This window comes from Cavia porcellus, unplaced genomic scaffold, assembly GCF_034190915.1.
Source record: "Cavia porcellus strain 051 isolate PalLab524CR breed Dunkin Hartley unplaced genomic scaffold, mCavPor4.1 scaffold_19, whole genome shotgun sequence".
NCBI lineage: Eukaryota > Metazoa > Chordata > Mammalia > Rodentia > Caviidae > Cavia > Cavia porcellus.
The window spans coordinates 34,293,948-34,319,278 of record NW_026947502.1 but is presented as its reverse complement, the minus strand read 5'-3'; the positions used below and the strand labels follow the sequence as shown (position 1 = coordinate 34,319,278).

The window sequence follows — 25,331 nt, the reverse complement described above, 5'->3', positions numbered from 1 at the left end:
CTACATAGTGAGACCCTGTCTCAAAAAAAAAAAAAAAAAAAACTAGATTGCTGTTAAGTGCATGTTTTAATGAGAAGTTGAGAAGTGCAGGTTAGATTTTCTCTGCATAATAATATTTTAGAACGCATGTTTCAGGTGCCAAATTGTTATCTTTCGTCTCCTGGAAGGGACTGGCTCCTTGTCTCTCAGGATCATTAGTGTTACATGCCTTTCTGTCTGAATTCCAAGCCCAGGTAGAGGCTACAGGCTGGTGGCTGAGGGATGCAGACTACAGGGCCTTGGCCAGTAGGCTGGGCTTAAGTGATGGCTGTGGTGATATTATTTAGGGACTGAGCAGATAGACTCTGGCTGATAGACTGGGCTGGCAAAAGCCTTGCCTTTTTGTGAGGTACTGGCCAGCTTTTCAGTCTGCAGAAGGTGGTCCAGCCTGGGCTCTTGTTCAGGATTACTCTTTTTACTGCTCTCCTTTGGAGAATGCTACTGAGTAACCATCCACGTGCAGAATGCCACAGCGCTTGTGAACAGAAATCTACCATAATTTCTTGTGAACAGAAATCGTACTATGTGCGATTAAAGATGAGTACCTAGAGAAATGTTCTCTAGGCACATTTCTCACATTTTTTAAAAATGTGAAGATTGTGTTACATAAGTTCATAGAGAAATGAACACGTGAAAGTTTGCAATGCAACTTTTAATGAAATAAATCACTCGGATCAAGAAACAGACCTCAATCCCAGTGCGGTAACTATCATTTGACTTCTTATGCTATACTTGCATTTAGGCATTTTGGAACCTTATATATGTGGAATAATGGAGTGCTTATGCTTTTGTGTCTGGCTTCTTTTGTCCAACATACTATTAACCACATTATTTTAGTTCGTTTGTGTAGGGGAAGAAACTACAGCTCAATAAAAACATACAACTTGCTAGCAGTAGATAGCTCTGTGACTTGAAGCTGCCTCTTACACCATTATTCTGCCTCTTACACTGTTATTTTTCATAATGCACCATCCTGAGACTTTCTGAGTGGCACCTGGTCATCACTCTTCAAGAGCTCACGGTCTATTGGGAAGACAGACGGAAAACGTGTGTCTGTAGTATGTGACTGAAAGAGATGGTTGTTTATAATCAAAGTTTAAGAAATCACCTTAGAACATTTTATTCCAGGTGGTTGAGTAAAAAAGGCATTGTGGAAAAGGACTAATTGGTGAAGACTTGGAAAGTGAGGATTTTAGAAAGCCCTCCAACTTAGAGGAATAGTATGAATAAAGACATGAGAGTTCGGAATATTTTCCTGTGTTGGGGGTAATGAGTAACCTGAGTGATGCCATCAAGGGTCTGTTGAAAGGGGTAGTGGGAAGAGGAAAGGAATGACAGCTTCCTTCTTTAGGTCAGTATTTGGTGTCCTGTAAAACAATATTGTAAGATGTTTACAGGTGTTGAGGTTAAGACAAAAAGAATTTCTCAAGTCAGATATGTTCAGGAGACATTAAACAAAATTACAGATTTCTTTGGTGCAGGACCCATCAGAGCTTTTATAAGGAGCCATTTGAATCTGTAAAGGGGACGTGGGTGTGTAATATGTGTTCTGCAGGCGCATTGATACTGAGTACCTTTATTGTAAAATATCTTCTGTATCTACTATTCTTAGGAACACGTTATAAAAAATACTCTTGAGCTACCTTTCTTTGGTCACTCCAGGTATTCTACTGTTTATCGCATCTGTTGGTATTTTTTTTGGCATTTCATTTCTTCCGTGATTTGTAGTTTTTGATTGTGACTTCATCTTTAGAAGGTGTTATATCTGGGTCTGGGTTGCTTGTGCTGTAGAAAGTGCCCCTGCAGAGCAGATTCACTGGTTTGGAAACAATGTTTGAATTACTCATCTTAGGTATGCCCCATGCCACTTGGACAAGGTCAGTTTGAATCCCACATCTGCAGGTGGTGGGATCCTAGAGTTCAGATTTCTTGACCATGTAGTTTTTACCATATGCCAGCTGACAGGAGGATGGTCCTTTTTTTTTTTACCATTGCAGATAAGCGGAGTTCATCTAGTCCTGGTTTTTTAGCTGGGGCAACACTTAAGGATCTGGTGGCCCAAACTCTCTGCTCAATAGGATACCAGTTCTTGATCACTAATGCCCATATTTGAATTATCCCTGTGAACTGTGTTGGCTTCAACTGCAATTCAGCTCTTTGACTTGACTTGTTCTTATTTAAGTACTTGGACATTTTCTTCCTGTTTTTGAGTACAGCTCTTTTGGTAATACATCATTTTCACAAATAGAGAAGGATTCCTCTTAAGGCAACTCAGTCCATCATAATGACTGGCAGACATTCTCCAACCTTATGTCATCTTTCTGTCATTCATAGGATTAGTGCCACTACAGTAGTTTCTCAGCTTGCAGGCATTTCTATCAAAAGACTGTGTTTTAGTTCCTTTCGTGTTCTTCATAGGCCCCTAATGAAAGTCTTACTGTCAGTGGCAGTAGTAGAAAGCTGAAGAACAATTTCCAGGCTGGGTATTTTTATTTTTATTATTCTTTTTGGTTAACTGAAATGAGATGATGGGCAATTTGCTACTGGAAGAAGAAAATCATGTGACCATTCATTATGCTTTCATTAACTTATAAATCCTCTCAAAAATATTCATCTGGAGTTTTCATTGTGGCAGAGTGTTAGTCATAACACATAATATTCCAGCCTTTGTAGAATTTATAATCACATAGGAAAGAAAAAAATCTAGAAAAATAAATAAGTTTGTAGCAATAAGCTGAAATGTAATTAGAAGGAAATGTACAGTGCACTGTAAAGTGCAGACTGAAAGCCAGTAGTTTTAATTGCTACCCTTTCACCAGTTAGCTCGATAATGTTGGGTACTCTGCTTCATGATTCTTTGTCTCACTTTCCTCTTTGTAAGTGAGCACTGTCACTGTTTCTTAGGGCCCTTGCGAGTATGAAATGAAGCAATTATAAGAAAGAGCTCTTAGAGGTCATATGAAACGTTAACATGATGGTGCTATCAGAAGGATGCATGCAACTGGGTAGGTTTCTAGTCAGAACAGGATAAAACATTCATTTGCTGACTATCACGGTGTGAATGTTTTCACTGAGTCTGATTTCAAACTGCCAGTGTAATGTCAGTAAACAGTGAGTCGCAAAGAGCTCCAGCTCCAGCACACCACTGCTCCCAGTTGTCTCTGGTGCTATGTGTAACAATGTGGTAGCAGTTTGGGTAATGCACCTCTAGTTAAGCTTGTATTTAACAAATAAAAACTAGCATCTGGCAGAGTCATTCTTGTTTACAGACACACTATCCTCTTGCTTTAGAAGCATGGCCGCAGATGTAGCAAACTATTGTCTCAGTGCCTGGAAAAGCAGCAGTGTCCTCAGGTCTGATGTCCCATGAGGGTGTGGAGGTCTGTAATTAAGTCTTATAAATTAACTTAATCTCCCAATTCAACAGTTGGCTCAAGGGTTTCAACTAACTGTGCTCTTTCAACGAACTTGCCTCAAATTTGTGTTTTTGGAGTTAGGTGAGTTCAAGTCCCAGACCTGCTGCTTCCTGCCAGTGTGACCTTGGACACCAGGCAGCCTTTCTCAAGCTATTTCCTCCTCTATAAACTGAATTATGACTAATGAAACTAGCTTTGAAGTTTTGTTTTGAAGGGGGTTAAATCAAATCATATATGTAAGAAACAGCACTGTGCTTGTTGTTATTCATAAAATTAGTCCTTCTCCAATCTGAGTAACAAATCAGGTCTATGTGCAAGAATATAGTGTTTTTTCCTTAATGGTGTCAAAATTAACTTCTACTCCATTCCTTAAGTTTTGCTAAGAATCACTCTTATCTATATCTCTCTCCTCGTCAGACATGTCCTACGTTTTCAACTTGAGCCACCTCCACCCCCAATTCTTAAACACATTTTCCCCCTTTGCTCAGGGCATGCAGATATGGCGTGATTTGGCTGCCTGTCTACCTGGAGGTTGAAGAATCAGGCTCATTTAATGTTCTCTGGTTAAGGCTATGCTTACATCTGATGTGTGGTGAGCTTGGAAATATAAAATCATTTCGTCTAACCTTTATGCACATATGAACCTTGTAGCAACCAAGAAATTGGTTTAGCAATGTTCGTCAGTGAGAAAATGATGTTATTTCTTTGTTTAAAAGTGGAACCCAAGTCTGCCTTGTGGGCAGCTGATTATTTCATTGTGGGTTCTATGAAAAGCACTATTATTTGAGTAAATATCATCCTGTCCCATGAAGCTCCAGGGTCTCTGTTTATATTTTACAGAACAGAGGTTGATAAACTTATGCTGTAAAGGGCCAGGTAGTGAATATTATAAGATTTGTGGGTTAAAGCCTCTCAGTTCTGCTATTATAGTATAAAAGCAGCCTAACCTGTCTGTAAACACATGAGTGTGGTTGTATTCCAGTAGGTTTTTAGAAATAAAAACTGATGTAGACTGATTTGGCTTGGGGGCTGTAATTTGCAAATTTCAGCTAGTAGACATTGAGAGATAACTAAGAGTAATGAGTAGGAACGTAATCACTGGCATTGGATTTGTGCCTCTTTCATTGGAAGACATATGCAAGTACTTGCATAGTGGCTAAGAGTATCTACTCATTGTATTACATGAGAACTGAGGAAGGTAATGTCTATAAAGAGTCCTTAATGATAAGGGTATTGGGAATGACTTTAGGCACTTTGAAAGGTAGAGCTATTGTGAAGATTTTTGCTTGCTTTTTTTCAAGCATGAAGTCTAAATGAAAAATATATGTGGCCTTCCACAGCTGCTGCGAAGGTCACTGTTGTTGCAGAATGCGGTGGTTTTCACAGCTGAATAGGTGAACAGTGCAACTAAGCGGAACCAGTTAGACTAGTCAAGCCAAAAAATAAAGATAAGGTTAAGTATCGACTTTGCTTTCCTTTGCTTTTAGCTTTTTATAGCAAAGATTAAACTGGTTGATGGGGAAGAGCATGATCAGTAAATCAGCCCTACTTAAGGGTCTGTAGTTCATCATTTGGCAAAGCATTGTCAGCCAACCACTTGACATTGTTCTAGGCAGCATAAAAGGGAAGGAGGTACAAAGACGCCACAGATCCACTTCTCATCCTGTAAAAGCTCAGCCTAGTCCAGAGGTGTAGGAAAAGGTGTCAATAACCACATGCAATGTAGAATGGGATTATGGCTGCCCGCATGTATTAGTTATGCAGATTAATTAGTTTCATTTTGCAGATCAATTTCTCTTAACCATTTTCACAAGGTGCTTTATAGGTGTTTGTTTTAAATCTATAATCCAATAAGGATTCATGTATTCTATTTAATTATCAGGTCTCATAATCTTAATTGATATTATCACAGTTGAGTTTTAAAATTTTTAAAATTTTCTGTTTATTAAATTTATTGGTACATTTTAGGTATATACGATGACTACATTCATTATAGGGAATTTGTACCTATACATAATTTAACTTGATTCTTTTTTCTTTCTATTTCTCTCCCTTCCCCTCCCCTCAATCCTGTTTTCCCTCCCTATTTACAAAAGCTTTGTTTTCATTTTTCCTTTTTATTCTTTTTTCTTTTCCCTTTCATTTTGGGAGCCCTTTGAATATTTGTTTTTGGTGTGGAAATGAATGCAGTAAGAATTGTATGTGTGTAACTATTATATTAATGTAAATCTGAATAGACCAAGACATGTTAACTTTTTATGAATCTGCCACTGGAGACTAAAGTTTAAGGAAATGAGTCTTGGTTATCAAGTTGACTAGGGGTTGATTGTGGTGGATTAACCAATAATCAACTTGTAACTCTTAGCTAAACTGAGTCAGGGTGGTTCTGGGTGTGGAAAGCCCACCTGAGGATTGTTGCCAGCGTAACAGCAGAACTGGAGGGGAAGATGGTGTGCTGTTGATTCCTCCTGGAGAAGCTTGTCACACTGATTTTCCTGTTGTGAACTCAGCTGTTCTCATCATTAGAGGAGCTCAAGTCCTTGCTGTCACTGAGGATGGCTGTGGTTCTCTTCAGGGGAGCTCTGGTCGCTTACTGCTTCCAGTCAAATCCTTCAGCCTGCTAGCACAGATCCTTCTTTCTGTTGGCACAGACTTTCCAGATTCCACCACTGACCTTTTGGCTTTCCCAGTGCAGACCCTTGATAGACTTGCATGAGACATTGTTGTAGGTGCTAGGCCTCCAGTTGCGCCCATGGAAGATATTGCCATGGGCTCTAGGTCTTCAGCTGGACTTGCACAGGACACTGCTATATCCAGGCACTCTGTTGGATTCTTTGAGTCTCTAATATGTGGACAGATTTCCTGCACTCTTTGGCATTTGACTCTTTAGGTGAATATAATGAAAGAATACTATAAATTATATGTCTTATATTAAATTTATTCTCTTGCAAACCCTGACTGCAAACAAATTGGTACTAGGAGTGGGGAAAAAGGAACACTTCCACACTCCTAGTGGGAGTGGAGACTCGTCTACCCCTGTGGAAATCAGTGTGGCGATCCATTAAAAAACTAGGACTAGTGAGCTTCCATTCAACTCTGCTCTTCCTCCTCTTGGTATCTTCTCAGAAGAATTAAAAGCATCATACCACAATGATATACGTACATCCATGTTTATAGCTGCACAATTTGTAATAGCTAAATTTTGGAAACAACTCAAATGCCCATCAATAGATGAATGGATAAAGAAGATTCAAGGTTTTTTTTTGAAAGTACCGTGAAGTACTACTCTTCCATAAAGAAGGATTACTTTAAGACATTTCTAGGTAAATGGATACACCTTGAGGCCATACTCTTAAATGGAATAAATTGGACACAATATGTAAATACCACGTTGTTTCTCTGATGTGAGATTAATTTATAAGTTTATTCAATTTATAATAGATATTGTGAAGTAGGAAGAAAATGTTCAAATGGGAAGGGAATCTAGGGAGGGGTAGAGGGAAAGGAAGGAAAGCAAAACATACTATTAAATGTTTAGGAATTCAGTCTAGCCTTTTTAGTAAGTTCCAGCCATAGATTTCTCTGATTGTCCCCTCACTGTAAGATTCAGGTTAACCATTTTGGGAAGATACTACACTGAGGGTACTACATCCTTCCATCAAATCACAATCAGGACAGTAACTTATCCAATTATTTGTTAAGTTTGATTCCTTGCTTCAGGTAGTAACTGTCAGATCTGCCCATATTAGGGTATCTTTCTCCCTGTATATATCATATGTAATCTGTGGAGTGAAATTTTCTGTTTCCCAGTAACTTCCGTTGTTTTTTTGAGATCGTTTCACCATTTAGTGTAATCTGTTTTTGAACTCAGTGATTCTCCTGCCTCAGCCTCTCAAGTTCTGGGATTACAGACATACATCACCACACCTGAGTCCCAAATGACTTTTGATTTTTCTATTTGCTGAAATAGTCCATTCATTGGTGATTGCAAGTACTGTTTTTCTAATTCTATTAGGCTTTTCACATATACTAGTTGACATTTTTAGATAAAGAAGATCCTTTCTTAGGCTTTTTTAAGTGTCCTGAGGACTCATAGATTCTTTTATTTATTATGTTATGATTTATTATTGTGTTTTTTGAAATGAAGACTTCTATCTTGAGGTATGGTTCACACAGTGAAATGTGTAAGGATTAAATATACAGTTTGATTCATTTTGACAAATGTATATGCCGTGTATACCCAGTCAAGATACATATTTATGACCACAAAATGGTTCCTTTGTAGCTTTCTCTATCATTCTGTCCCTGTACTGATCTCTTTTCTTGCTTGCTTTCTTTGATTTTTAAATTGTCCCAAATATTGGCAATGAAAGCCCCACCCATTTGGTTCTGCATTCTTTTAGCATGCCTTCTTTTTTTTTTTTTTTTGTCTTTTTCCTTTTTATCGGTACCAGAGATCGAACTCACCACTGCCTGCTTGTAAGGCAGGCGCTTATGCCGCTGAGCTAAATCTCCAGCCCCCTAGCATGCCTTCTTTAACCTGTGAGCACTTTCTTACTTTCGTACAAGAAAGTGTCTGGTTTTAATCTTTTTAACAGCTGAAACCAATTGTAGAGATGTTACTTAAAACTTTTGGGGAGTTTTATGAAACAGGATCTTGCTATGTAGTTGAGGCTGACCTTAAACTCAGGCTGGCTCCAAACTCGGGGTGATCCTCCTGCCTCAGCCTTCCTAGTACTGGGATTACAGATGTGAACCGCTGAAGCTGGTGGGATGCTATTTTAATAACTTCTCCATTTTTAAGTTCTGTTATAACAATGCACAGCAAATATCTTTGACACATATTTTGGTATACTTACGTGAACATTTTTGTAGGCTGGAGCTCTAGAAATGATATTTATAGTCCAAAGAGTAGGGGCATTTATAGGTTTGATTGATATTGCCAAATCCTTCCCTCTCCTCTTAGAAAGCTGTGTATACATACATATAATTAAATTTCTACTAATATTGCTGCTTTTCCCACAGCCCCACCAATGCTGAATTTTTCTATGTGTATGCAGTGTTGCAGGGTTTGAAATTGGGTTTATCCTTGAACAAAGCAAATGTGGAAATCACAGGCACCTTCTTTTTGCCTCCCCCCTCCCGTTTTGATTTGCATAGAAATGAAATCTCACAAGAGAGGTTAAATCCAAAGAGAAATTCTTGTCCTTCTCTGTCATTCATTGTCACAGCCAGCTTTAGGCAGAGGGGATTCTTACTGTTTTCATTCTGTATTAACTGCGTGGGAGATACGTGAGGAAGGGTGGCATTGAGGGGAGGATGGCATTGTCACCGGGACTTTTGATCCTCTTAAGCTGTCTTTATACATTTGATTCACGGTTACTGCTCTGCATCTCTACCTTCAAATAGCTATTGAAACTGATTTTTATTTCAGAATAAACCACAGCGATCCTACATTTGGTACAGCAGGCTTATCATTTTGTGCTTTCCCCTTTCAGCCAGCTTATAGACAAGTCCTTTCTGTTTTTATTTAAAATAGTGAATCTTAGGCTAGACACCTTTAATTTGTAGCTTTTTTTAACAAGTTGTTTGAAAACTTTGTCTCTTTTCTTTATAGGTATTTGAAGCTGTGATTTCATGGATCAATTATGAGAAAGAAACTCGTTTGGAGCACATGGCGAAACTGATGGAACACGTCCGACTTCCTCTCTTGCCTAGGGACTACCTAGTCCAGGTGAGCACTTGTTTTTCCCCCAGACCTCCCGGAGCAGCAGGGGCAATCCTGGCTGTGCATGGTGGTAGAGGAGTTCAATGGATCTCTGCCAGGGCTGAGGGCACAGGCCACTGGCTTAAGTATGAGCTTTGGTGATGAAAATTTGAAGAGCGCATGGGTTTGAGAATGAGATTCTGAGGTTTCAGTTTCAGCTTTGCTACTTTTTACCCTTGAGTTCTCACTTGAGCCTGTGTCTTCTTTCTAAGTCAGGTGATACAGCAGAGCCCACTAGGACTGTGCTGGGGACTAAAAGTATCAGTTTGTAAGCCTTATGTTTAGTGTGGAGCCTGACATTCCAAATGCTCAGTACAAATTAGTAGCTTTTCTTACAGAATACCAAAGCAAGCAGGGTCATTCTTACAATGTTTCTGTTTCCACTTTTTACTTTGGTTTTAGGTAGATTGAAGCCCAAGTCGGGACTGGAAAACCCAGCTCCTCGCATGTGTTTAGAACACCTACTCCTACTTCCTCTAGGAAAGGAAAGAAAAAATAAAGAATTAAGGGGTGCCCTAATAGTGAGATGTTTTCTCATCAATTCTTATAAGTCTTTGAAGCAAAGATTGTAACCCTGTTTTCACAACTTTGGGCCTTGAAGGTATGGGGTTGTGATTGAGCTGGGGCCACCGCCCAGTATACAGGAAAAGTCAGGATTCAGACCCACATAGTAGCCTGGCTCTGAGGCTGCCACCCTCTGTTCTGTGCACCCATTACATGACTTGTTTGCCCAGTAAATGCCATTAGACGCTCTTAGAAGCAGACAGAAATCAAGCCTTAAAATATGCGAAACAATTGAGACAGAGAGGCGTTTTGCCAGCCCTTATTTGTCCCTGTGAGGTCTCCATAAGGAAAGGACGATGTGGTACAGGATTAAGAGAGGACGTGGTAGCCTGACTCCCCTTTTCCCTGACAGGTTATCCCCTTAAAATCTTAGTTTTCTCATCTGGCTAAAACAGCAAGTGACCTAATAGGATTTTGGTTGGGTGGGGACACAAAAAGAGATAATCCAGAAAAGTTTATAATACAGTGTTGAATGAATGCTAGTTGATGTTACTGTTATGCTTAGGATTATGGGTGGCATCATATTCTTATGAGCACATGTAAAGTGACACTTTTGACACTGTTGGCTCTGGGGCTAGGGGATCAGTGAAATGGTCTTTGAAGATCTGTACCTCAGCCTTCTTCACAGGTGCTGCTGGATGCTCTTGTGATCTTTAAGGCTCTGCAAGCGACTTCGGGCAGCGCTAGTGCCACCTTGTGGCATCGTATCCTCCCTCTAGAAAGCACAGCCCTGAGCTCCCTGTGTCACTGTCACACCTTTCCTGCTGCCCTGTGGGGAACTGACCTTGGATAGGGTGGGTGTTTGTCCCCTCTTCTACAGGGAGGGGGCACAGAAAAAGCAAAAGAGGCCTTGGAGACCTTTGGTTACAGCCTCCATCAGGTATCCACAACTGAAATTTCATGAAGACATTAGGGAAATAGCTCCTGGGTTTTCGTGGCAAGTGGTGTTTGAATCTGGAAAAGAAAGCTATGGGTATGAGTACTGCAGTATGGGAATCCCTTTTTTAAAAAGTGCTTTTCTCAGCCTTAGGGGGTGCATACCTCTGGGAGAGGATGTTCATTAGCATTCATTTGACCTTGAAATTTCAAACAAATATGGCCTTCTGGGGGATGGCTGTTCATAGACAGGAGGAGGGGAGGAAGAGGAAACACTGGGTAGCCTGATTTCTGGGCTTTGGAATAGCTAACATTTGTCAGGCTTCTAGTAAATATTTTCAAATGGTGTTCTAACTGTGTAGCATACTGTGTTGTGAAGAAATATATATCATATCAACTTTGTGGTTTTGACTATTTTAAGTAGTTGATTTAGCAGTATTGATTGCATTCATAATGTTGAATAACTGTCACTGTGTCCATTTCCAAAACTTCTCATGCTCCAAATTGAAGCTTAGTACCTGTCAGAGGCAACTACTTGTATTTTGTTTTATATAAATTCATTTAAACCTCAAAAAACAAAACTAGTGAGGTTGTAGATACTTTTAAGGAGCCTATTTTAAAAATAAGGAAACTAAGCTTCTGAGATGTTAAGGGTTGGTGCTGGGATTTGAGCCTCCACCTGATGCCACAGTTGATCACTTAACCCTTATGCCCTTGATATCCAGAAGTTGAGCACCAAGCTACAATTCTGTGGACCCTTCCCTGGGTCTGAGGCGATGTGGCCCGGGAGGGGATGAGAGCTCAGGACTGAGCCAGCCCAGGGACAGAGCTTGGGAATGTGGCTGAGCTCTGCTTGCAGATCACCTGTGGGTTGTTACCTCCAGACAGTGGAAGAAGAAGCTTTGATAAAGAATAACAACACCTGTAAGGATTTCCTCATTGAGGCCATGAAATACCATCTGCTCCCTCTGGATCAGAGGCTCTTAATTAAGAACCCCAGGACCAAGCCCAGGACTCCAGTCAGCCTGCCCAAGGTAAGCCCCAGACCAGTCCCTGCTGTGGTGGAGGCTGCATCATGGGAAGGAACGTGGCCCTCCACCGCCCCTACTCTCTCCTCATGCATGGCTGCCCTGCATCTTGGTTGCATGTACCAATGCAGGACACAGAGTCTACCTATTCCTTTTGATTGTTGTTCCTCTTCTTCTGGGGTCTTCCTTTCCTTAGAGTTTTCAGGTAACCTTCAGTGTCACCAGGGAGGTTGAGAATAACTCAGAGCTTTCCCTTCTCCTCCTCTTCATTTCACTCTATGGCTTATACCATTTCTGTTAGAAGTAGCAGAATGTTTTCACTTAGTGACCGATGGCCATAACAGTCGTAGTTGTAGGTCACTGTTTGAGTCTGTAACATTACTGTCTGGTTCCTTCCCTTACCATAGGGAGCAACACAGAGGACAATTGAGGCTACCAGCGGGGAGGCTGGGCCTTGAAGAGTCCCACAGGTAGTGAGCAGAGGGATGCAGTGGGGGAGATGAGAACTAGTGTAAGGGCAGGAGAGGTAAGGGAGAGATTAGCATAGGAGTGCACCCCATGATTGAGAGTCCGCGCTGGGTCCTGACTGCCTGGTTATCAGAAGAGCCTGTGTGCCCCTCAGATCCCTTATCTGCAGAGTGAGGGAGGTCTTTTCAGTCTTGGCATCCCAATGAATCTTTCCAAAACCCTAATATCCCAATGTCTGCAGGTAGGCTCCAGTCAACTCAGGAGAGAAGGGGGAGGAGAGAGGTGAGTTGCGTGGCTGGTTGAGGATGCAATAGGCAGCACCAGGAGATGGCTACTGTATTTTGGCCTTTGCTTTGTCCATCTCTTCTCCCCAGCTGGCTGCCACCCTCCTTGCCTGCCTCTTCTAAGAAGGTTTCCCAGGATAGAGAACAATGTTGTTGTCTGAGACTAGCTGTTGTGCCTCTCTGAGGATTGCCGTTTCTTCTTTTTCTTCTGCTCCCTGGCCCTGGAGGACAGTGGTTGTGATGTGATAAATGTCACAAATGTCCCGGGTAATCATACTGGCAGCCGATTTTTATTAAGTGCTTGTTATGTGCCAAGCTTTTAGCTGATGGTATCACATGCGTGTCATGTCTCACTTGAACTTCTCCTAAAAGGTGGAGGCAGTTATTACCCTAAATCTACAAGGGAGGAAACAAAGTTCTTGCTGCACCCTACCAGGCCTTTCATTTTGATTTGTTTTGTTGAAATGTCACATTAAAATTTCTGCATAGTTTTCAAAATTAAAATAACTTAATTGTCATGAATTCTAGAAATAGGTGCTCATTGTAGATTTTTAAAGGGATACTGTAATTTAGAAATGAAGTAAAAGACACTTGAAATGCCCTCCATAGACAGTTATTTACCACTTTACTGAGCTTTCCTTTAGGTGGATATATTTCCATATAATGTTTTACAAATAGGTAAAGATGCGTACTTTTGGGTAAATGAGATCTTGGTATACATATTGAAATATTCCCCCCACTCAACTGTATGCTTCAAACTGCTTTCCAGTAAAGATAAAATCAGCATTTAAATTGTAAAGGTTACATGGTAGTACTGTATTTAATTGTATTTCTGTACCATTATGTACCTAATTGTCCTCATTGATGTACTTTGCAGTAATTTCCATTTTTTTTGTATTACAAATACTTCTGTGTCAAATATTCTTTATAAAATGACATCTTGTTTAGTTTGCATTTCTTTAACTGTGAGAGATTATTCTTAGTTTCATATGATGTTGGCATTTGTATTTTTGAGGAAATTCTCTGTGACTTTTGATCATTTTTCTATTGGATTGTATGTTTTTATTTGTAATTTTTGAGGGCATTTTTACATTAAAGAGGTCAGGTCTTTGTATGTATGCACCACAAATAGTTTTTTTAGTTTGCTGTTTGCTTCTGAACTTGTTTATATTTTCTTCTGAACAGTGCCTTGTCTTTTTATTTTCTTAGCAGTATCTTTGAAACAGCAGACTTTTTAAGACATTTTAAAAAATTGACAATAAAAAATTGTGTGTGTGTATATATCATGTGTGTAAATTGTGAAGTAGCTAATTAACATATGCATTACCTTACATACTTAGGTGTGATGAAAATATTTAAAGTTTACTTTTTAATGATTTCAACAATAAATATGTTGTTATTAGCTGTAGTCACTGTATTATAAAATAGAGCTCTTGAACTTATTCTTCCTATCAAACTGAAATTTTTACACTTTGATCAACATTTCCACAGACCACTTCCTTTCCCCTCAGCTCCTGGTAACCATGATACTACTTTCTGCGTCTATGAGCTTAATGTTTTGAGATTCTGCATACTAAGTGAGACCATGCAATATGTGTCTTTCTGAGACCACTTTTTTTCACTTAGTGCTGTGTCTTCATGGTGTAGCCATGTTGAAAATGGCAAGATTTTCTTTTTTTAAAAGCTGAACACTATTCCAGTATGTATATAGATATTTTCTTTATCCATTGCAGGACACAGGCTGAGTCTGTGTTTTACTATTATGGAGAAGGCTGCTGTGAATACAAGGAGTAGGATATTTTCGATACACTGATTTAAGGCCCTTTAGACATATGCTCAGTGGTGGGATTGCTGGATCATTAGGTGGTCTTATTTTTACTTCTCTTGAGGAACTTCTATCCTCTTTTCCAAATGTCTGTATATACTCGGAAGAATGGAAGTTTTCAATTTTGTTTTGCTATGGTTTATATTGTTTTGTCTAAAAAAAAAAATCTTTGCCTAACCTAAAGTCACAAAGATTTTCTCCTATTCTCTCTTTTGGAAGTTTTAGGTTTTATATTTAGATGTATAATCCACTTTGAGAATTAATAATATATATGCTAGACAGGTCAAATTTCATTTATTTTGCATTTGGACATGCAGTTGTCCCTTTTATAGGAAAGATTCTTCTTTTTGCCTTAGTTATCGTGCCATTTTTGTTATAAATGGTGGCTATTTCTAGATTCTATTCTGTTCCATATATCTATCTGTCTTTACATTATATTGTATTGCTTGTTACTGTCTTTGTAGTAAGTCTTGAAATAGTGTGAGTTTTTCAGTTTTGTTCTTTACAGTTGTTTTACTATTCTAGGTCCTTTTGAATTTCATTCAACTTGTTTATTACTACAAAAACATTGTGGGGGTTTTGATTAGAATTGTATTTAATCTCTAGATCAGTTAGGGGAATTGCTGTCTTAGGGTTAAGTATTCTGATCCCTGAATGCAGTATACTTTTCCATTTATTCAGGTCATCTTTAATTTCTCCCAAGGTTTCATAGTTGTCCACACACAGGTCTCATATCTCTTTTGTCAGATTTATTCATAAGTATTATTTAGTTTTTGATACAATGATAAATGTTTCCTTTTTAAATTCTAAATTTAATAGTTTATTGCTTATTTGTAGAAATATGATGGATGAGATGGTCACTTAGTGGGGAAGGAAAAGTCAGGTTGATGATGACTTCACTGGTTTCTGAGCCTTAGGGTCGGTGGTTCCTGGAGATTGCTGCTTACCTCAGGCTGATACTTTGGATAGGTATTTAGGGCTCTCTCCATGAGTGTTACCTCCTCCACCAAACTGGTCTCCATGACAGCAGGTATTACTTATCGGTGTCCTTGGCTCACAGCCCAGATCCTGGCACTGGGTGGGCAATAGTAAACATTCATGAATGAAAAAGACACATTTTTAAAGTAGTATCTTTATGGAAATTTAGTGTTGGCCATTTCTATTAGCCCTTCTGTTTCCCACCATGCTTTTGGTATCCATACATATTTTTTTTGCATGGTATAATAAAGACTTATGTTCTACTTTATATCCTCCTTTGATCACTAATGTAGGTGGATCCTAGCATACTTTGGTTCAGTGCATGGAATCATCCAGCACTGAATGAGTCCAATCATGATTCTTGGAGGATTAGAAGAATTATGAGGTACTTAGATTAAGCAAACAAATACCCCTCCCCCAGAACTCAGCTGTAAACTATTGTGAATGCTTTAATTTAATTCATTAATATATTAATTTGCTCATCCAGCATGCTTGCATAAAAAAATTTCCAGACACAGAAGCTCACATGAACTGGTTCCTTATTCCAAGGGACTCCTAGATGGGGGTAGGGGGGTAGATAGATGTGAAAGGACAGTTTTAGTGCATCATGTAAGTAATGTGGTAGGGATGGGATGAGGAAACACTTTCTGCTGTAGCTTAGGCCTGAACTGAGTCTTCAAGGTTAAGTGCAGACTGTGAGAGCGTGCATCCAGAAACTGTTGGCTTCTCAGAGTAATGTACACTTTGCATATTGCCTCTCTCTGGGTTTTTTCCTTTTCCGCCAAAAGCATCAGTGATGATATGGTAGTACAATTTAAATTCCCATTTGCTGAGCAGTTTCTTTGTGTTTGAGGGTGAATACTAAATATATCTTATCTTCATAACGAGTCTGGAAATTGATGTCGGAGAAAACTGAGATTCAGTGAAATTGAGTGACCTGCCTCGGGGTTTGCTGCTGTTGGGTATCAGTGCAAAGACTTGCACCCACATCTGCAAGCTTTGATGCCTAGGGTTTAAGTCCTGTGCCATACTAATCCCCACAGTGATGATAATAGAAGATCTCAGTTACTGAGCTTTTATCATGTGCCAAACATTGATCTAAGTGATTTATATTTATTATCTGATAGGATTTTCATAAATATAATTATCCTCATTTCATAGGTAGGAAGATTGAATCATAGGTTACATTATATCACCTACTCATGTATTTATTGTTCTTTACATTACAAGTTACCCTAATCTTGGTGGTTTAACACAACAAACATTATCTCAGTGTCTGTGGGCAAGGCATCTGCTGTGGTTTAGGTAGGTTGTTCTGGCTCTGGGTCTCTCACAAAGTCAAGCTATTGGTCAGGACTGTAGGCATCTAAAGTCTATTTCAGAGGACTCACTTCTGAGCTTGCTTCCATGGCTACTGTAGACAGCAGTTTCTTACTGCCTGGGCCTGTCCTCAGAGTCCTACAGAGTGAGTGATTCTGGTGTGAGAAAATGAGAGAACATATCTAAGACATATGCTTTAGCCTTCTTGTAACCTCACATCTGTAGCAATGCCCATCTCTTTTGCCATATTTTATTTGCTAGACCCAAATAACTAAGGCTAGCCAACCCTCAAAGGGAGAGGAGTTACATTTCATGTCCCATTGTAGGAGGATCAAAGAATTTGTGACCTCTCTTTAAAGACTGCTAGTGAGTGGCTGAGCTGATTTAAGCCACTGGCCTCAAGCCTGAGCTTAGAACCATTCTATGATCTTGTTTCCAAACTCCAAAAAGTCCTTTCAGCTGGATGTTGTGTGGAAAGAAATCGGATTCCTACCCTTCAGGAGCTTTTAGTTTTAAGAAAACTCTCTGAGAAGATAAGATGGAACATTTTCAATGACCACATACGTAGAGGAAGAGGAGGACTTAGCAGGTAGCTGGGCTAGATGGAGGAATAGGCACAGGAATTCTAAGGCCAGGTTGGTGTGGGCTTTTATGAATGTAGTCAAGATAAGTTTTCTGACTGAGCAAACTTTGAGGAATGAAGTGGAGATTTGCACTCTCCAGAGAAATTCTCAGCAGTGAATCGATTTGGCAGCTAAGTTCCTCTCCTGAAAGGAATAGGATTCTGCTTGAGCTAGTTGCACAGGGTAATAGGAGTATTTTTCCTGAGCTGTATTGCACAGATCATTCTGACACTTTCAAGCGGGAACAGCTAATAGCATCATCTTGGCTCCCACACATTTCCACCCAGCTTTTCTCTGATGTTGGGTTGCCATGGACAACTAGAGGCTGCCTGTCAGCCACTCACAGCCCTCCTACCTTGCCCTGTTCATAGATGATAGCAGAGAATCAAGGCTCCAGGAGATGCACTGGATGCACTGGAAATGTACTGGATCTGGCATTTTTCATTGTCATTCCAGTTCAGTTGTCATTTCTACTCAGTTCGTTAAAAGTGACACCAAAAAATCCATTTGGGCTAAAAGAGGGCAGTTTGTTTCAGAACGAGGCGGTCTTGTGTCCAGTAGATGGTTTGGAAGTAGAGGCTGCTGGCAGATGGGTAGGATGACCTCTTATCTGGGGATGATCCCTCAGTGGGCACAGCCTATCTTCTGTCATGCTCCACATCCTCGAAAACACTGTGGGGCCTCATGAAGCCCTGTTTTCACCCCTAGAATTAGGGAGCTCATCTTCCCATTCACAAGTTTGTGCTATCTTCTGGTCGGGAGTCTGTTCTGTTTTGTTTTTGTTTTCTGCAACTGTTTTAAACATTGGAAGCTAATATTTTGTGTTTACTGTTTACCAAGCACCATGATAAATGCATGATATCATTTAAGCCTTCTGACACTGTGAGAAGGAGCCTATTGTCTTGCTGTTACAGGTGATGAAAATGAGGCTTAGAAAGGTTAAATATGCTGCCTCTGGTCACATAGCTAAGCAGGGGCTGATATTTGAGCTCAGTTGTGTCTGATGCCCAAGCCAATTTTTTCTACTCTTCCATTCTGCTGTGGAGCTTTGCCCTCAGATTTCCTGGTTCCCAGACCCCAGTGGTTTCTGCACCTTGCCTGTTAATACTTGCCAGGAGCACCTGTTGCTCAAGAACCTGCTTGGACAAGTCTTCTGGCTCGACCTCGACTCGCTCCTTTGGATGAATTTTTGGTGTTAGCCCTGCGGCCCCACGCACCAGGGTAAGAGAGACTCACTTCCTGCCCTGGCCCGAGGGACCGACTGGCTGGGCCTGCCTTCTGCCCAGCTCACTGGTCATGGAAGAAAGTTTGGACACACTCTCCTCTTTCCCCATGAAGAAAGTATGCAGAGCCCAGTGTTCCTGTCCCTGGAGATTCCAATGACTAAGGCGGCCCCGAGGCTGAATTAGGGTCTCCATGCATATGTTGACTAGAAAGCTCTGTTCTGTTGATCAGCTCCCCCTTTCTCTGTCAAGTCTCTGGCACCCGACAGCTCTCAGACATGGGGTGGTGTCATTGCTATAAGGAGGAACCAATGTGCCTTCAGTACAGAATTTTAATTGGTTTGGCCTATATAAAAAAGAGAGCATCATAAATGTACTTAAAACTTGTTTTGCTGGAAATTTCTAAGAAAGCAGGAAATATTTCTATGGTTTCATTAACCTGTCTAAAGTAATGTCTATTTGACCCTCCAAAGTGTAAAATACCTGCCACGGTGGAGTTTGGATCACTTGTCCTCTGTCCACCAGAATTCTCCAGCCTCCAGAGCTTCTGCAGCCATAAGTACTGTGACAGTGGAGACCAAGATCAGGACCATGAGGTGTTCCGCAAGACTTCCAAGTGCAGTGTAGCCCTTGGGAACGATAAGCAATACTCAGTCTAGCATTGTTAGCCTATAATCAGTTTTTTAGTTTACTGTGTTTCCTTCTTTTCTTCCCCAAGATTACCTAGAAGGGTAAATGTTTAAAAAGGAGATCAGTGGTAGCCATGGTGGCATGTACCTGTAGTCCCAGCTACTCAGGAGGCTGAGGGAGGAAGATTGTTTGAACCCATGAATTTGGAGCCAGCCAAGGCAAGATAGTGAAACCCTGCCCTTTTACAGAAAAATGGTGATTGTTTAATAAGCTGATTTGATTTCATAATTTCTATTAAAGGAAGGTGCCGTAAATCTTTAGTAAATTGGAGTTAGTAAGAGCGTTTGGGAAAGAAAGAAATATACCTGCTGAGCTGTCTGACCTGCATAATGTAAAATGAGGGCTTAGAGGAAAAAAGGTTGAGGTCTCTCCTTGCTCTAACTCCTGCGGTTTTCTTAAGTAGCTAGAACTGTGTAATTTTAGAGATATAATACATATAGACGTTGGCAATACTCTTATTTGCCTAATTAGTTGTTAAGATCAAGTATCTATGGAAACAACTTCCCTGTAGTATTCAAGATAGGAGATTTATTCTTTTTACTTTGCACGATGAATACAGTGGTGGATGCAGTGCTCCCTGTATGGTGACTGCTTACAAGAATTGCAATAAAAGCTGAGGTTTTGTGGCTGTGAGAGAAGCAGAATGTGTACTTGTTCCTCTCAGCTCCCTTGAGCTGTCTTCAAAGTTCATGGTGAACACCCACAAAAACCTTATACTTTCTCTTTTCAGCTTGTCATTCCATGTTTCAATGTTAAAAGTAATTCCTCACCAGTAGTTTTATGAGTTCAAAGACACAATTTTGGGGGGTAAACCTTGTCCTATATGATTTTTGTCTTTACCTTTAGATTTTAACACAATCATTTTCCATTTTTGTAATGTTCCTGCTACTATGAAAATTCTCAGATGCAAGTGGTGGATTCTCTCCAATATGAATGTGTGTTCCTTACTCCTAGTAGAAGACAGTTTCTGGAACATGGTTAGGTTCCCTGGAAGATTTAGGATATTTTTGTTTGTTTGTTCGTTTGTTTTAGTTTACAGAACAAGTTTGATAGCTTGCACAAAGAGTAAACAAAGCTTTATTTTATTTTTGGTGATTGATTCAAAAGATGGAAAAATCTCTGGCTTTTTTTTCCTTTTGTTGTTTGTTTTCCTTAATGTTGCCAAAATTGTAATCTGGTATTTCAACATTTCTTAACTGAGGAAAGTGACATTCCAGTTTTTTTCCATTTAACCCTGTATTTTTTCTCCCACTTAACTCTTTGCATGTCCTGTTTGCTTTTTATCCTTTTACTTTTTATTCCAAATAAACATTTGAGTCTTCAATTTTGCTTTGCAATGTGAGGATCTAGGGTTATCTTGGTGACCGAGGCAGGTAAATTTTCTGCCCTAGAAGGGCTCACTGTGTAGGTGGGAAGCAGACATATTACCAGATGGTCATAGCATGATTCAGAGTGCACAGAGCAGGTGAAATCTCCACAAAGGGACACATAACTCAGACACAGAGGTCAGAGAAAGCCTCACAGAAGAAGTGACAGCAGAACAAGATCTGAAAGAAGCAGACCTGAAAACCGCAGGATCAGAGAGGGGAAGAGCATCTGAAGTAGAAGGAATGGGGCATGCAGAGATATGATGTACCTGAAAGTCCTTGCAGAAAGAAAACTAAAAACTGGTTTTATTTCCACTCCAAAAATCAGATTTCAAAGAAAATCTTGGTAATATCTTGCCTTCAGTATAGCTTTACCAGCTCAGAACCAGGCGAGTGTAAGTTCTAGCTATGTTTACAAACATAAGATGTCTTTCTTCCCTGGAGGAGTATGTTGGACATTGTGTGAAGTTTGCCAAGAGATTTTGTTCACTAACATCCCTCTGGTGTTTGTGGCTGCTACCTACGCAAAGAATCACTGATGGAAATAATGTAGACTCCAGCTTTTCTCTGAAAAAGGCTGCTTTTGACACAGAGCAGGGACACTGTGAGCCGAGGCATGCAGGGAAGACAAATGCAGAATGTTTATTTGCGGAAGCAGCAGCAGCTCAAGCCTGGCCCATGTCCTGGGTTTCTTTGGAACCCTTTAGAAGTCAAAACTGGTTTCAGACCTTTGAACATTTGGTGACCCACATTTCACTACAAATCCCATGGACTCTGATGCTCAGTGACCACCCACACAGGCAGTGGGTGAATCTGATTGCGGAGTCTTGGGGCATCAGTGGCTCGTGTTTAACAATGGTGGTCAGCTATGGTTCTGTCTTCCTGTGTAGGGGATAATGTCCACCAGAGAGCATGTTCCTCCATGATTACGTGGGTTTTGGTGATCACTCTTCTCTTCAAAACTATTTTGTAGGAAAATAAGAAACACTATGATCATTCATCATAGTGTAATTGTTGCTGATGTATCATCAGGAAAACCCTACAGGCCATGGGTTTATTAACCCTGGAACAGAGTGGCAGCTATACTTGGAAGCTTATCAGAAAAGTGAATTTTTGGCCTCACCATAGACCCACTAAATCAGAGAGTGGGTAGGGGCCACCAATTTATGTTTTTATAGTCCTCAGGAGAGTCTGATGCCATGCAGAAGTCTGAGAACGCTGAGTAAATGAGACAGGTTACAGGAAACAGTAAATCCTGTAGCTCATCTAAGTTGGCTGCAGTTTCTATCACTTGCTCTCCACTCAGGAAAGTGTCCTGGAGTGCCAGTGAGTGACAGTGATGTTGTTACTGGGACAGGGGAATTTACCAAAGTTTATTAAAATGTGAACTTTGGTATTTTATTTTTTATTTATTAATAGTATATAGCAAAAGTCACAATGAGGATACCACAATTAAGTTCTGCAGTATTAGTGTAGCCAAAGTAATGGCTTTGCTTTTTTATTTATTTATTTTAACAGTGTCCTACAGTAAGAAACATATGAACTGTCATCCAGAAGACAAACATAGTGTCTATAACCAGGTCAAATGTTCATGAAATAAGATCTTTACTATGATCGCTTGCACACTGTTTTATTAGGAGAATACTGATCACCTTCCATTTAGTTGATTTCACGGCCCATGAATGGATTGTGACCTGCATTTGGCAGGGAGGCAATGGGCCATGTTTACAAGGACTCTACCCCCTATCTTTGGAGCAAGAAGGGTGTAAAGCCAGCATTACTCTTGTGTCTGGTGGCCTTGGGTTTCAGTTTGTTCTGCCACTCTTAGCAGGGTGGCTTTGTGTCATTTACATATGATCTCTGAGCTTTGCATTTCTTATCTTTTTGTGAATGATAATATCTACCCCCTGGGGTTGTGTGGAAAAGCAGTGACAGTACACCTCACACGGTGCCTGGCAGTGGTACTACTGACTACTGTACTTGTGGACAGCTCTGTTAGCAGTATTTTTCAGAACATCATCTGCTAAATAAATTTTGTGATAACCACCACAAAGCACTGCTTCACAATTTTTTTCCTATATTGCAGTGAATAAGAAACCCTGTAGTCCAGGCATTTAGAGATACTTTTGAATAGTAATTTTATATTTAAAATGCATCCAAATTAGACAATCTTTTCCAAACTAGAGTCAAGTCTATTTTGATATAAAATATGTCTCGCCCAAATCCTTGAGGGTACTTGAGATTGGAGAAGATGCCTTAAGTGGCTTACCGCTTACCCACATTGACCTGAGTGACCATTTGGGAAACACAGACCTTGTGACTGTATTTCTGTGGGAAGACTTTTCTTAAACAGTCCTCTCTTTTGGTGACTAGGGACAGTGTCTCCAAGCACTCTGGAAACTGACAGATGACCCAGAGAGCTTGGCCATTAGCCTATAGAAAAGTCAGGCACTGTTCACCCATTATCCAGATGATGGCGAAATCCAGCTAATGTCCACTTGTCTTTCTGGAGGTCATGATTGTGGTTGGCGGCCAGGCGCCCAAGGCAATCCGCAGCGTGGAGTGCTATGATTTTGAGGAGGACCGGTGGGACCAGATTGCTGAGCTTCCCTCCAGGAGATGCAGAGCAGGTGAGCAGTACCGTCCAGGCTCTGAAGCTGCCTTTCCCTGCCCGGTCTCTACTCCATGTGGGAAGTCTCACACGGCTCCTCTGTCCTCAGACATCTGTATGTTTCTGAGTCCCCTCCCTTCCCTACCTGCACAGTCTTTGGCTGCCCCTTCTGAGGTCACTTCTTATGGGGTTGGAAGTTCAAACTTATTCATGTAATTGCTTGAATTAATCAAAATTAGAAAAGCAACTAGGAAAAGAAATCCAGTGAGTCCCATAGTGACTTCCAGATATATAAATTTGGAGGTTATCTTTGCAGTGAGTTACTTGTGTGCCTGCCTGACTTTCCTGTTGGTGTCTATCAGGATAGGTGATCACCCACCTGACCTGACCTTGGGGCCTTGGTTTCCTGTGCCTCAGGTGTGGTGTTCATGGCCGGCCACGTGTATGCTGTGGGCGGGTTTAATGGCTCGCTGCGGGTGAGGACAGTGGATGTGTATGATGGTGTGAAGGACCAGTGGACATCCATTGCCAGCATGCAGGAGCGCCGGAGCACGCTGGGCGCAGCGGTGCTCAATGACCTGCTCTACGCGGTGGGCGGCTTTGACGGCAGCACCGGTAGGTCTGGGATGTGTTCCTGCCCCTCCCAGTCTGCACTGCACTCTCTACACAGCCTTGTGTTGCCCAGCCAGTTTTTTGTTAATCCCTGTCCATGTGTAGCCCAGGAACATAACCATCACTGGTTTCAGTCATCATAATGAAGAAGTGGACATAGTTAACTTGCAAAGAGAAAAGGTGAATTTTGGCTCACCGTTTGGAAGCTGTAGTCCATGACTGATTAGCTTCCTTGCTGTGGACCAGTTTCAAGGCTGCACATGGTGGTTAGAGTGCAGGACAGAGCAAACCTGCTCACTGCATAAGGAAGAAGGCAAAAGGGAAGAGTCTGGGATCCCACCATCCCCTTCAAGGACCCCACAATGACTTAAGGACTTTCCCAAAGCCCCTTCTCCTTCAGGTTCCATCATCACCCAGTAGCACCACCCAGGGGATCAACTTTATCACATGGTCTGTATGGCATTCAGATCCTTCTCTTTCCTTACCCAGCCTTTGTGATGCATAGCTGTGCAGTGCGTGGGCTCTGGGAAGGACCCCACACTGAGAAAAGGCCCTTTCCTGCTTTCCAGTGGCTGGCAACCTGTTTACTCAGAACAGGAGTCTCAGAACGACAGCATGCTTAGCTGGAGGGCACCTGAGGACTCTTGTCTGAGCCCTCTGCTAAATGGACAAGGAGTCTGAGGCTCAGCAGTAGGAAGAGGCCTGGCACAGGCCACACTAGAGACCAAACGGTCTGATTTGACATTATCTTTTCTGCTGCCTTGGGGCTTTGTGAGGCTCTTCCACAGTGGGGTCACCTTCTGGCTCTGTTAGTCTTCTCAGAATCCCAGTCTGAACTGTTAGTGTATGTGGACTCAAATGATCTCATCGCTACCCTTATATTGGGTACATATCTCTATAGATTCTAACTCTATTAAACTAAAATGTAACCTGGTATTCTTTTGCCCCAAGGTTGACAAAGACAATATTTTTTACTTCCCTGAATTTTCATTTGTGTCTTCATGATTTAATAATATTTCTCAGCCTTCTTTTTGCCTTGCTGAGTCCATGGTTTTTAGCTGTTGTAGAAGTTGTGTTTATTTAGCAGGCCTTGGGAATAAATAGAATAAAAAAGTAGTGTATTGTTTTGTTTAGAGCTTACTTTTGGCTGTAAGAAGGCAACCATGGCTATAAAAATGAGGGTTTTTATTTTAATAATGAATAAGAAAACTATACGCCAGCAGTTTTTGACCTGATCTAATTGCTTAAAGGATATGAGAGTTAAGTTCTTTAAGATTCTCTTGGTCTTTTCCTCATAATCACAGTATGCTTGTTATAACTCCAGCTAACATACTGGTATTCTAGGTAGCAAGAGATGGAAAAGTATGGCATCCATATGAGAAAAGCTATTTTATAAACTCCCATCGAATTTTGGCTTACATCTCATTGACTTGATTGCCCCTAATTGTAAGGAAATTATGGAAGGCAAGTTGTCAGCTTTCCAGATTCAAAGGTAGAGAAAGGCAAGGAAAAAACATGGCATAGGTGTTCACTAAAGCAAACTTAGGTGTGTACATGGAATCAGAATATTATTTTGTGAGTTTATTGATTTGCATTTGCAGTGCAGTTCAGGTACACCCTTTATCCACATATGACCCACC

At 40.7% G+C, this 25,331-nt stretch overlaps 1 protein-coding gene across 8 annotated transcripts in view; it reads left to right on the top strand.

Annotated features, from left to right (window-relative positions):
* Positions 1-25,331, top strand: part of Klhl3 (kelch like family member 3) — a 111,123-nt gene that overhangs the window by 67,405 nt on the left and 18,387 nt on the right. For all 8 annotated transcript variants that reach the window (XM_063230930.1, XM_063230931.1, XM_063230929.1 and 5 more), the window contains 4 exons: positions 9,073-9,189; positions 11,547-11,696; positions 22,981-23,098; positions 23,497-23,694. In XM_063230930.1, the coding sequence (XP_063087000.1) occupies positions 9,073-9,189; positions 11,547-11,696; positions 22,981-23,098; positions 23,497-23,694 (583 nt within the window). The remainder of the gene's footprint in view (positions 1-9,072; positions 9,190-11,546; positions 11,697-22,980; positions 23,099-23,496; positions 23,695-25,331) is intronic.